Below are 12,724 nucleotides of genomic sequence, written 5' to 3'. Positions count from 1 at the left end.
GACTGGGGCGTGAACGGAGCTTGGCTGTGCGTGTCAGCAGACTGTGGCGTGAGCAGAACTTGGCGGTGCGTGTCAGCAGACTGTGGCGTGAGCAGAGCTTGGCGGTGCGTGTCAGCGGACTGTGGCGTGAGCAGAGCTTGGTGGTGCGTGTCAGCAGACTGGGGCGTGAGCAGAGCTTGGCGGTGCGTGTCAGCAGACTGGGGCGTGAGCAGAGCTTGGTGGTGCGTGTCAGCAGACTGGGGCGTGAGCAGAGCTTGGCTGGGCATGTCAGCAGACTGTGGCGTGAGCAGAGCTTGGCTGGGCGTGTCAGCAGACTGTGGTGTGAGCAGCATTTGGTCCTTAGGCTGAGATATTAGCAGAGCTTGGGCCTCAGAGCCTGGAGGCTTGGCTTGGGCGTCAGAGCCTGGAGGCTTGGCTTGGGCGTCAGAGCCTGGAGGCTTGGCTTGGACCTCAGGGACGTGAGACTTGACCTGGACCTTCCTGACTGGAGGCTGGACCTGGAGCTCAAGGATTGGAAGCTGGACCTGGAGCTCAGGGACTGGAGGCTGGACCTGGAGCTCAGGGACTGGAGGCTGGACCTGGAGCTGAGGGACTGGAGGCTGGACTTGGACATCACAGACGGGAGGCTTGGCTCGGATCTCAGGGACTGGAGGCTTGACTTGGATCTCAGGGACTGGAGGCTTGACTTGGATCTCAGGGACTTGAGGTTTGACTTGGATCTCAGGGACTTGAGGCTTGACTTGGATCTCAGGGACTTGAGGGTTGACTTGGATCTCAGGGACAGGAGGCTGGGCTTGGATCTCAGGGACTGGAGGCTTGGCTTGGATCTCAGGGACTGGAGGCTTGACTTGGATCTCAGGGACGTGAGACTTGACTTGGACTTGGACCTTTTGTTGGAGCTCGGCGGGTGAGCCCACCTCGTGGGGCTCAGGTTCGAGCTCTGAGGTCACCCTGTCGGTCCCAGGCTGGGTCTCTGAACGGGCTCTCCGGTGGAGTTTCTTATGCTCCCGCCAGCTGCTCTTGAAGCATTCCTGAGAGCAGAAGAAAGCTTCCTGGAGGCCCAGCTTCCTGCAAGTGGGACATTGAAGCTGAGTCTCTCTCACGCAGCCCTCGGTCATACATCTCGGGGATTTCGCCCCCGTGTTGGCCGGAAACTGAAGTGGATCGCTGGTTACTGCCCTGTCCATCTCCTCATAATAGAGGTTGAATGGTGGGTCCACCTGGGGCTGTCCATTGACTCTCCACCCCAGTAAATCAAGACCACGAAGTTGTCCAGGCTGTGAAAACTCCTCCATAAACAGCTCTGTAAACTGAGTGACATCATGGAGGGCTGGCGACCCAGCACTCACCAGCTGCTCCGCCCAGTCACGGGCCAGGCCGCAAAACCTGGACACCAGGAACCCGATCCACTCTCTCTTAGTAGGCTTGGGAACTGCCAAGCTGCAGAAATACTCCTGGCAGCTGAAGAGAAACTCCAGCGGGGAGCTTCCCAATCCCGCTGTCTCTGGCGGCAATTCAATGGCGTACCTTTGGGGAAATTGCACGGATGAAAAATGCGGCCAGTAATCCGAGCGTTCCCCGATGCGGTATTGTCCTACGATTTTCCTGGTTGCTGTGGCGTGCCTTCTCTCTAGTCCTCCTGCTGCATCCATGTTAGGGCGGAAGATTCTGTCACACATCGTGACGAAGCAGAGATAAGGCGGATGCAAGTGCAGGATAACAGTTGTTTATTTAAAGAGACAGGCAGGCAGAAAAATCCTAAATGTGATCCAAAACGTAATCCATAAACATGCAAGAGGTCAGGCGATTGGCAAACAGGCATACACGGGGCAAGGCAGGAATCAAGGTCGTTAAACACAAGACATGAACTACGGCGAGGGACTGGAAGCGGATAATCCAGCGCGAACTCGCTTATGGCTATGGCTATGGCTATGGCGTGAACTAAACTAACGCTAAACACTTACTTACTATTTACGACTTCTCAATCTTCCGCGTTGTGTGCTGGGAAGCGCGAGGTATATATGCGGACATGATTAGCGTGTAAACTGCTATCAGCTGGGAGCAATACAGACCCATGTGAATTCCCAGCCAATGACGGAACAGGGAGGAGACATGACAAACATAAACAAAACACACGTGTCCCAATGTCACTACGGTCGACAGCGGAAAAGCAGGTGCTCGCGCATTTGCGCTTAGAGCACACTGCTTCAAGGGGGAATTGTGACACATAACGTATTAATATAAACCTGCGCTGTCAGACCTGCTGTTATAGAGAACTAATCACCACCTTCTGACCAATCAGAATCGAGAAACCAACAGCAGTGTGGTGTAATTGCACGAAGCTAAATGAGATCCTTGATTTCTTGTTATAGTGTCTCCTCACCTTCGGACGTTCCTTCTTCAGATTAGTCATTCGTTCTGGTCCGTTTCCTCTTCAGTAGACGCCAAGAGTTATCCACAGTTTCATCTAAATTCCTGTTTTTATAGGTTAAGTACAATACAATTTATAATTCAGAGTTAACACCCATCCTATCATCTTTTCTTCAGGACCGTCCATGATATATGTGTTACCGCCTCGCTGACGTGGTCCTTGAACAGTGAACACACACATACACAGATGGCTTTCAGGGCTGCAGGACAGTTGTATGGTCATGGAGTAGCAGAGACATCTGACAGGTCATTGTAGGAAGCACAATAGACCACGTGGAAGAAGTCGCCTCGTTATGGATTGGCCTCGCTGTGACACTGTGTGCATAAAGGCCATTTTGTCAGTGTGGCAATGATGTCATCCACGTGATCTAATCTTCTCTCTGTTGTCAGTGCTCATACTGGTAACCATGACATCACTGGTTTTAACATCACTCGTAGTCTTAAATAGCACTTTAACGCTCTGATCTTCTCATAATGACATAGATTATTCTGAAACACTGTCATATATCAAGGAGGTAACTGGACTTCAGTTCCCATCAGCCACTGCACTGTACAATATATCACATGACCACCTGCACCTGAAACACGTTTGTGTTAACAAGCACTCCTATATATAGCCATTGTTTGTACTGCTTCCTTGTCTCATGTAATTGTCTTCTATGCTCTTGTCCACACTTCCATGTTTAGTGTTTGCCACAGTATTTTGCTAAGTTGTCTTAGTCTATTGTTTTGTTGTTTGTTCGTTTATTAAACTGTTTGAAAATCTGCGATTGCTTCCGCATCAACCTTGAAACGTGACAGAACGTGAGACCTACAACGGAAGCAGCAAGTACCTGGGCTTCGATCTGCCACCTACATTCACAGAGAAGTATGCCACTCCACAACAACAGGAGGGGGAGTACCAAGCTGAGCCACGTAAGCAGCAGGTCGCCAGGAAGTACTTCGGCTTCAGTCTACCACCCATGTTCACGGAGAAGTATGCCACTCCACAACAACAGGAGGAGGAGTACCAAGCTGAGCCACGTAAGCAGCAGATCGCTAGGAAGTACATGGGCTTCAATCTATCACCTACATTCACGGAGAACTATGCCACTCCACAACAACAGGAGGAGGAGTACCAAGCTGAGCCACGTAAGAAGCAGGTCGCCAGGAAGTACTTCGGCTTCAATCTACCACCCATGTTCACGGAGAACTATGCCACTCCACAACAACAGGAGGAGGAGTACCAAGCTGAGCCACGTAAGCAGCAGGTCGCCAGGAAGTACTTCGGCTTCAAACTACCACCCATGTTCACGGAGAACTATGCCACTCCACAACAACAGGAGGAGTACCAACCTGAGCCATGTAAGCAGCAGATCGCTAGGAAGTACCTGGGCTTCACTCTACCACCTATGTTCGTGGTGGACTACGCCACGCCATGCCAACAGGAGTACAAGTGGGAGTCTGTGGTCGTGGTTAGTAACATCTCCCACCTTCCCTCCCCTATAATGGATCTAGTTCAGCAAACGCTGTCAGCGGAGAATGAAAGTCAGCCTCCCTGCTCATCTGAGGACGCTGCTCAGTCACCCAGGTTGGCTGAAGACGTTGCTCCGTGTCCTGACATACCCAAGTGAACCCCTCTGTTCACCAACCATGCGCACAACGCCACTATGCTTGCCGGTTCAGCTGAGGACGTCGCTCTGCCTTCCTGCTTGGCTGAGGACGTCGCTCTGCCTTCCTGTTCGGCTGAGGACTCCACTCAGCCTTCTTGCTCAGCTGAGGACGTCGCTCTGCCTTCCTGCTTGGCTGAGGACGTCGTTCTGCCTTCCTGCTCGGCTGAGGACGTTGCTCTGCCTTCCTGCTTCGCTGAGGACGTCGTTCCTCTTCTTTGCTGCGCGCCGTATGTCAGTCCTCCTTCCTGCTCCATGTAGGACATCGTTCTCCCCTCATGCTCCGTGGACAGCATCGTTCCTCTCTTTGGCCTTGCGGAGCACCTCGCTCCTCTCCCTGGCCTCGCGGAGAACCTAGCTCCCCTCTATGGCCTCGCAGAAATCTTGGAGCTTCCCTGGGGCCTCGCGGAGAACATCACTCCCCTCTCCTGTCCTGCGGAGGAAGTTGTCCCGCTGTCCTGCCACGCAGACGTTGCTCTGAGCTCTAGCCCTGCTGAGGACGTCGGTCTGAGCTCTAGCCCCGCTGAGGTCATCGCTCTGAGCGCCAGCCCTGCTGAGGATGTCACTCTGCTTACCTGTTCTGCTGAGGACTTCACTCTGCTTTCCTGTTCCGATGAGGACGTCACTCTCTTACCTGTTCCGTTGAGAACATCGCTCTGCTTACCTGTATCGCTTAGGAGGACACTCTGCTTACCTATTACACTGAGGATGTTGAATTGCTTATGTGCTCTGCTGAGGACGCTGCTCAGTCTCCTAGTTCTGCTGGGGACATTTTGCCCAAGGGGCCAGGATCACAACACAGAGGGAATGCATTTTTTTTTCAGCGCGCCGGGAGAAGCGCCTTGGGGGGGGGGCTCTGTCATATATCAAGGAGGTAGCTCTGGACTTCAGTTCCCATCAGCCACTGCACTATACTACAATATATCACATGACCACCTGCACCTGAATCACGTTTGTGTTAACGAGCATTCCTATATATAGCCATTGTTTGTATTGCTTCCTTGTCTCACGTAACTGTCTTCTATGCTTTTGTCCACGCTTCCAAGTTTAGTTTTTGCCACAGTATTTTGCCAAGTTGTCTTAGTCTATTTGTTTTGTTGTTTGTTCGTTTATTAAACTGTTTGAAAATCTGCGATTTCTTCCGCATCAACCTTGAAACGTGACAAACACATTCACACACACTTTATATACAAGAACAAAACTTACAGAAAAAACCCAGGACACAAACGAGGACCAATATCCAACTTCATTTTATTTAAATGTGGTGTGAAGAGTGTGTATGTGGTGTGAAGAGTGTGTATGTGGTGTGAAGAGTGTGTACATGGTATAAAGAGTGTTTATGAGGTGTAATGAGCGTCTAAGTGGTGTAATGAGTGTGTACGCGGTATAATAAGTGTGTATGTGGTGTGAAGAGGGTTTATGTGGTGGAATGAGGGTGTAAATGGTGTGAAGAGTGTGTACACGGTATAATGAGTGTTTATGTGGTAAGGGCAGGTAGTTTGATGTTGCTTGGCAGGCTCGGCAAGACAAAACTTTGATCCTGACCTTCATCTTGACCCTGCAGTACTTCCTGCCTCAGCCGCTGGATCTCGAGGCGCTGCAGCTGGATGATGCGTTCGGCCTCGCCCTCAAAGTTCAGCCGTGATGAATCCGAGGACGGCGCTGCCGGAATAAACCGAAAACCAAGTTATACAGGATGAATAATAAATAAATATTCAGAGCAACAGTAACTCAGTGGTTTCCGCGAAATTAATTCGTATAATAACACAATAACAGACGTTAAGTCGTCCTCTGTGACTCACACTTGATGCGCGTGGTGCTCTTGTTCTTACTGAAGCCTCTCTGGGTTTCGTACTCATGGATCTGCGCTCGCATCAGCCTCAGCTCCGTCCTCAAATCGTTAACCTCTTTAATAAGGAAGACGTTCTCCTACAGCACGCATGCACAAGCAGAAGGTCAGACCGCTCATGTGCACGTGTTCAGTTCACTAGGATGTGTGTTTAGAGTTAGAGCTTTTTTTTAGCAATACACCTGAAAAATGTATGTCCTAATACACTATACGGAATATTAGCAAGAAACTTTTAATATTCTTTATATTTTGTTGAGCAAATTGAAACAAGAACAGTTTTTTGTTGGAAAGGAAGCTCTTATTATTGTTCCAATATGACCAAAGTAGGGCTGAAAAAAATGTAATCAGCTTAAACGTGGTTTACTGTATAAATGAGAATGGCTGTAGAGAATACACTGCGATACAGGAACCGTTGAGGCTCAGGGTTAGAGTTCTGAGCTCTGATTGCAAAATTGTGAGATTCAAACCGAGGAAAAAACAGGTACAGGTGGCTTGTGTCACTAGTGGGTGTGGCCTGTCCAGCATTTTTTTTTGCTGCTGTTCCAGTGAGTAGCTATTTCTAACTCTACCTAACACTAATATTCCTTCTCAGATTAGACTAGCCAGGCCGATTGCGTGTTTTGCATGAATTGAAACCCAACCTTCATGAGCTTGATGTTCTTCGCTTCGTGCACTTTGATGTCCTTTGCTAGTTTCTTTTTGAGCGAGTCCACGTTCCTCTCCATGTGCTCCCTCTGCCTGCTGTACTCTCGCTGGACATCAGCGTCCACTCCCACTATCTCCACCTGTCACAGTCATCATACTCAGTCAGGTGTGAACATACTGGGGTTTGTGTGTGTGTGTGTGTGTGTGTGTGTGTGTGTGTGTGTGTGTGTGTGTGTGTGTGTGTGTCCATCTCACCACATCTGACTGCTGGACGTAGCGGTCATAGATCTCTCGAATGCTCTCCTTGAGCTTCTTAGGCTCCTGGATGAAGCCCACACAGTTGTGAAGATCGGTCTTAAACCTGTGCAGTACGGCTTGTACATCTTGGACCTGCAGGGAAAGAATCCACACTACATTCAACACCGTAAAACCCAATTATCTACAGGTAAATGCAAAAGGATTACCTGGTTCGTCAAAAACTCGTTCATGATAATAATCCTGACAATGAGATTTCACAGATTGTTAACGGCAGGTCGCGAGAAACATAAACAAATTTAACAGTAGGTCTTACGTTTGTATTTACCGCTACATAAAAATAAGCTATTTTTGCTGCACAGTGGATGCAAGTCATCTAACGGAAACAATTTCACAATAGTCGTACGTTCCATACTGGTATAATATTGACAAGTATAACAATAATTACAATATAGCTGCAAGCAGCGGTCTGCAGGGTCCAAACACTCTTCACCAACAGCAGCCCCAGTGACCAGTTCTTCCCGATTTACACAGAACACAGATACATTTCATGACGGTCGTTTAGTGCTAGCCCTGTCAAATGCCTGCTAAAAGTTGATTGGCTGATAGCAGCCATCCTTTATAAGTAACGCAGTCATAATTAGAAGTCCATTTACAGATTAGCGCAACATCACATTTCAGTTCAAACGGGATTCACGTACCGATGGGTATCCCAAAAATACATACGATCTCGTTGGTCCAGAGGTTTGAAAAAAACAAAACGCATTTGATGTCACTCGACACCTTTCAGTAAACAGCTTTGCTATTATATTAATGACGATAATGATGAGAAACACCCGAACAAACCCTCTGCCTCTCTTTCTGCCTCTCCTTGGTCGCGGCTTTGAGCTTCAGCTTCAGCTCAGAGATGGTAAGATCCAGCTGAGTGCACTTCTTACGGAACTGCTCCAGCTCAGCCTCCATCTGAAACAACAGTATCCTCTCGTCAGACAGTCATAAACACCGAGCATTTGTGATATTAGTGTGCACTGTGTAATAATTACAAAATAAACTATTTATATAGCAAAACTAATTTTCTAAATTTAAGCACTTCACATTAAAGAACAATACTTCAGCATTTAAACTGCAGTTTAAGGCTAATGTGGAGGATTTAGTAGGCATGTCCACGACACAGTTAAGTTCAATTTATATACCGTACATACTATATATCTGCCCGTGTGTGCAGGTTTAAAACTATACTTCTCACCTCATGGACCTGCTCCTTCATCTCCTTCACTTCATTCTCTCGTGGCTCGAGTTGCTTCTTCAGCTCTTTGACCTTGTATTCCAGCACAAATTTGAACTTCTCCAGCTCATCATTCTTCTTCTTAAGATCGTAGATGCGGTTTTCCTGCAAAGAAAATACCAGACGTCCATCTCATTACACTGTCCGATCAATCAGTCTTAAATCGAGTAATGCATTTACACCTGAGAACTCATGAAAGAAATCTAAGGCAAGCATCATCAGCAGCTACTATACGGGGGAGGGGGTGCCAATATTATTTCCAGGTATTCTCTTCATAATAATTCCCAGATTTGTATCGTTGTATAGATACCATACCATAACGTTATCTTGTTGCTTCACCCAATAATCCATCTGGCTATCACTTTCCTAGGATTCACAATTCTAGAATTTTATAATTCTAGAACAAGAACATTACACCCTGTCACGATCTCCCCTGCAGATGGCACTGCGGCTGTGACGTGCACGGAGAGCTGGAGGGCGCGTGTGCACGAGATTACGTAACAAGGACAGTTTCCTATGGACACGTGCCTTTGTTTTGGTTTTGTTCTCTTCCTGTTCAAATATTGGTTGATGTTCGAGGGTGTGTCATTGTTGGTTCCAGCTGTCTGTACTCAAGCGTGATCATGTTTGTTATTTAAACTCCTCTGCTCTCAGGAATGCTTCAAGAGCAGCTGGCGGGAGCATAAGAAACTCCACCATAGAGCCCGTGCAGAGACCCAGCCCGGGATCAACAGGGTGACCTTGGAGCGCCCGTCGGAGGTCATAGCACCAGAGCTCAACCCTGAGGTCCAAGTCCAAGTCAAGTCCTAAGTCCCTGAGATCCAAGTCAAGTCTCAAGTCCTTGAGGTCCAAGTCCAGTCTCAAGTCCCTGAGGTCCAAGTCCAGTCTCAAGTCCCTGAGGTCCAAGCCCAGTCTCAAGTCCCTGAGGTCCAAGCCCAAGTCAAGCCTCCAGGCTCTGAAGCCCAAATCAAGTCTCAAGTCCCTGAAGCCGAAGTCCAAGTCAAGTCTCAAGTCCCTGAAGCCAAGTCCAAGTCAAGTCTCAAGTCCCTGAAGCCAAGTCCAAGTCAAGTCTCAAGTCCCTGAAGCCCAAGTCCAAGTCAAGTCTCAAGTCCCTGAAGCCCAAGTCCAAGTCAAGTCTCAAGTCCCTGAAGCCCAAGTCCAAGTCAAGTCTCAAGTCCCGGAAATCCAAGTCAAGTCTCCAGTCCTAGAGATCCAAGTCAAGCCTCCAGTCCCTGAGATCCAAGTCAAGCCTCCAGTCCCTGAGATCCAAGTCAAGCCTCCAGTCCCTGAGGTCCAAGTCAAGCCTCCAGGCTCTGAAGTCCAAGTCAAGCCTCCAGGCTCTGAAGTCCAAGTCAAGCCTCCAGGCTCTGAAGTCCAAGCCAAGTCTCACGTCCCTGAGCTCACGTTCAAGCCTGCTGATCCAGTTGACCAAGCTCTGCTAATATCTAAGCCTAACGACCAAGCTCTGCTCACGCCCCAGTCTGCTGACAAGCCCAGCCAAGCTCTGCTCACGCCCCAGTCTGCTGACATGCACCGGCAAGTTCTGCTCACGCCCCAGTCTGCTGACAAGCCCCGCCAAGCTCTGCTCACACCCCAGTCTGGTGACACGCACCGGCAAGTTCTGCTCACGCCCCAGTCTGCTGACACGCCCCACCAAGCTCTGCTCACGCCCGAGTCTGCTGACACGCACCGGCAAGTTCTGCTCACACCCCAGTCTGCTGACACGCCCCGCCAAGCTCTGCTCACGCCCCAGTCTGCTGACACGCCCTACCAAGCTCTGCTCACGCCCGAGTCTGCTGACACGCACAGCCAAGTTCTGCTCACGCCCGAGTCTGCTGACACGCACAGCCAAGTTCTGCTCACGCCCGAGTCTGCTGACACGGACAGCCAAGTTCTGCTCACGCCCGAGTCTGCTGACACGGCCACCCAAGCTCCGCCCATGCCCAAGGTTCACCTGGTGACCTCAGAGCCTCAGCCCCCCTGTTCAGCTGTGGGCTTCGCTCAGCCTCCCTGTTCAGCTGTGGGCGTCGCTCAGCCTCCCTGCTTAGTTGTGGACGTCACTCAGCCTCTCTGTTTAGCTGTGGACATCGCTCAGTCTTCCTGTTCCGACGAGGACGTCGCCCTGCTTCCCTGCTCCGCCGAGCACAGTGCTCTGTTTCCCTGCTCCGCCGAGGACGTCGCTCTGCCTTCATGCTCCGCTGAGGTCGTCGCTCAGCCTGCCTGCCCGGCTGCGGACGTCGCTCTGCTTTCATGCTCCGACGAGGACGTCGCTCTGCCTTCATGCTCCGACGAGGATGTCGCCCTGCTTCCCTGCTCCGCTGAGTACAGTGCTCTGTTTCCCTGCTCCGCCGAGGACGTCGCTCTGCCTTCATGCTCCGACGAGGACGTCGCCCTGCTTCCCTGCTCTGCTGAGTACAGTGCTCTGTTTCCCTGCTCAGCCGAGGTGGTCGCTCAGCCTGTCTGCCCAGCTGAGGTCATCACTCAGCCTGTCTGCCTAGCTGAGGTCGTCGCTCAGCCTGTCTGCCCAGCTGAGGTGGTCGCTCAGCCTGTCTGTCCAGCTGAGGTCGTCGCTCAGCCTGTCTGTTCAGCTGAGGTCGTCGCTCAGCCTCTTTGTTCAGCTGAGGACGTCGCTCAGCCTCTCTGTCCAGCTGAGGACGTCGCTCAGTCTCTCTGTTCAGCCAGGGTCGTCGCTCCGCTTCCCTACGCCGCCAAGAACACTGGGCCATTTCCTGGCTCTGCTTGGGACATTCAGCCCAGAGGGCCAGGGCCACCAATGAAGTGGGATGACTCATGGCACTCCGGGAGGAGTGCCTTTGGGGGGGGTTCTGTCACAATTCCCCCTTGAAGCAGCGTGCTCTAAGCACGAATGCGCGAGCACCTGCTTTTCCGTTGTTGACTGTAATGACATCTGGACACGTGTGTTTTGTTTATGTTTCTGTCTCCTCCCTGTTTTGTCATTGGCTGGGATTTCACGTGGGTCTGAATTGCTCTCAGCTGCTAGTGGTTTAGACGCTGATCATGTCCACATATATACTGCGCGCCTCCCAGCACACAATGCGGAAGATTAAATGCTTAGAGTTAGTTTAGCTCGTATCATAGTCATAGTCACGGTCCATGTTTAGAGTTAGTTCGCGCTGGATTATCCGCTTCCAGTCCCTCGTCATAGTTCGTTTCTTGTTTTGTTTATCGACCCTGTTTTCCGTGACCACGACCTAGATTCCTGCCTTGCCCCGTGTATGCCTGTTTGCCAATCACCTGACCTCTTGCATGTTTATGGATTACGTTTTGGATCACGTTTTGGATTTGTCTGCCTGTCTGTCTTTCAAATAACAACTGTTCAGCCTGCACTTGCATCCGTCCTATCTCTGCTCCGTCACTATTCGTGACACGGAGTTCAGGCCGAAATGAAATGTACACAAATACTTCGTTTCACTTCACCCCCAGTGTAGTTCATCCACCAAGACATGTTTAGTATTTGAAGGTTGTATGTGTTTTATTCCGCTTACACCACAGTGATCTGGCAACGATTCCATTTTACTATTTATGAAAGAACACATCGTATGTTTTATCCATTTATATTTAATGTGGTGGAATACCAGTGAAACTGTCCGTTATAGCAGTTACAAACACTCGTAAACTCCTCCGACACTGGAGACTCCTTCCACAAACGTTACAGTACATAAACGTCTCCTTACATAATGGTACCAACAATTACGCACGTTTCATATCTGCCTCCACATCTGTTTATGTGGAGCATCTGCTGTGCACGTTCCGGTGAATGAGCTGTTACTATAGAAACGATATTGCATTAGAGCGAGTGCATTAGTATAAACCTGTCAGAGCTGCTGTTACAGATAATGAACCCAAATCCACTTTAAGAGGAATAATAATAATAATAATATTAATAATAATAAAGGTAAATACTAATGCCGTCTGCTTTATTTCCATGGCTTCGATTACGTTTAATATGAAACACAGACTGTATGGCGTTCCTAAATACAGACGCTGAACAGAACACGTAAATGTAAATACAGACACAGTAACAATACCAAGGGTACAGGAGGTGACTTTTAACTCCAGTGCTTTCAACCAAAATATTAAATCCAATGCTCACCTCACTCATACTCGTGTCCAATGTCTCGTCAGTCCTTAATGCAGGGATCAGGTTATTTTTCCAACAGGATCAAATGGACAATGGAAGAACACACACCTTCACAGTTGATGTCCTGGTTTTTGTGTGTGTGTGTGTGTGTGTGTGTGTGTGTGTGTGTGTGTGTGTGTGTGTGTGTGTGTGTGTGTGTGTGTGTGTGTGTGTGAGAAAGAGAGATCTGTGTGGGCTGATATTCTGAGAGGATAAACGTACTCTTCATCATGAAACACACGCCCCCCCTATTCTCTTCTCACACTCCTCCTTTTCCTACTCAGTCTGTGTGTGTGTGTGTGTGCGTGTGTGTGTGTAATGTTTGTTAGAAGCCATGAAATGTAATTTTACACTTTTTCCTGCTTAGGCTAGAGGTTGGTTTAATTTGTTGACTTTTTTTTTTACTCATTTCAAGTTTATACAATTTCATACTGTGATATTTCAGGAGTTTTATTGAGTTAATATTTAAA

The 12,724-nt window shown here is 49.2% G+C and overlaps 1 protein-coding gene across 2 annotated transcripts; it reads right to left on the bottom strand.

The window, feature by feature from the left end:
- Nucleotides 1-5,313: 5,313 nt before the first annotated feature.
- Nucleotides 5,314-12,392, bottom strand: LOC108262064 (cilia- and flagella-associated protein 57). 2 transcript variants are annotated; one of them, XM_053681632.1, is made up of 7 exons: nt 12,228-12,392; nt 8,075-8,218; nt 7,675-7,791; nt 6,829-6,963; nt 6,570-6,713; nt 5,882-6,008; nt 5,314-5,741 (listed from the first exon to the last, which is right to left on the bottom strand). In XM_053681632.1, exons 1-7 carry the CDS (start codon nt 12,234-12,236, stop codon nt 5,557-5,559), a joined length of 861 nt encoding a protein of 286 aa, XP_053537607.1. In that variant the 5' UTR covers nt 12,237-12,392; the 3' UTR covers nt 5,314-5,556. The 2 variants fall into 2 exon arrangements, with proteins under 2 accessions (XP_053537607.1, XP_053537606.1); XM_053681631.1 differs by lacking the exon at nt 12,228-12,392 and adding an exon at nt 8,429-8,497.
- Nucleotides 12,393-12,724: the final 332 nt, after the last annotated feature.

This window comes from Ictalurus punctatus, chromosome 7, assembly GCF_001660625.3.
Source record: "Ictalurus punctatus breed USDA103 chromosome 7, Coco_2.0, whole genome shotgun sequence".
NCBI classification, from domain to species: domain Eukaryota; kingdom Metazoa; phylum Chordata; class Actinopteri; order Siluriformes; family Ictaluridae; genus Ictalurus; species Ictalurus punctatus.
Note: the sequence above shows the minus strand (reverse complement) of the source record. Positions and strands in the feature narration are given on the sequence as shown.

Excerpts from the sequence above, each read along its gene's own strand:
- LOC108262064 (XM_053681631.1), bottom strand. The coding sequence starts at position 8,464 with ATGGATTATTGGGTGAAGCAACAAGATAACGTTATG. Across the intron at positions 8,219-8,428 it reads AGCAACAAGATAACGTTATG|GAAAACCGCATCTACGATCT; the intron begins GTATGGTATCTA and ends TTTTCTTTGCAG. Across the intron at positions 6,964-7,674 it reads GGCAGAAAGAGAGGCAGAGG|GTCCAAGATGTACAAGCCGT; the intron begins GTTTGTTCGGGT and ends CTTTCCCTGCAG.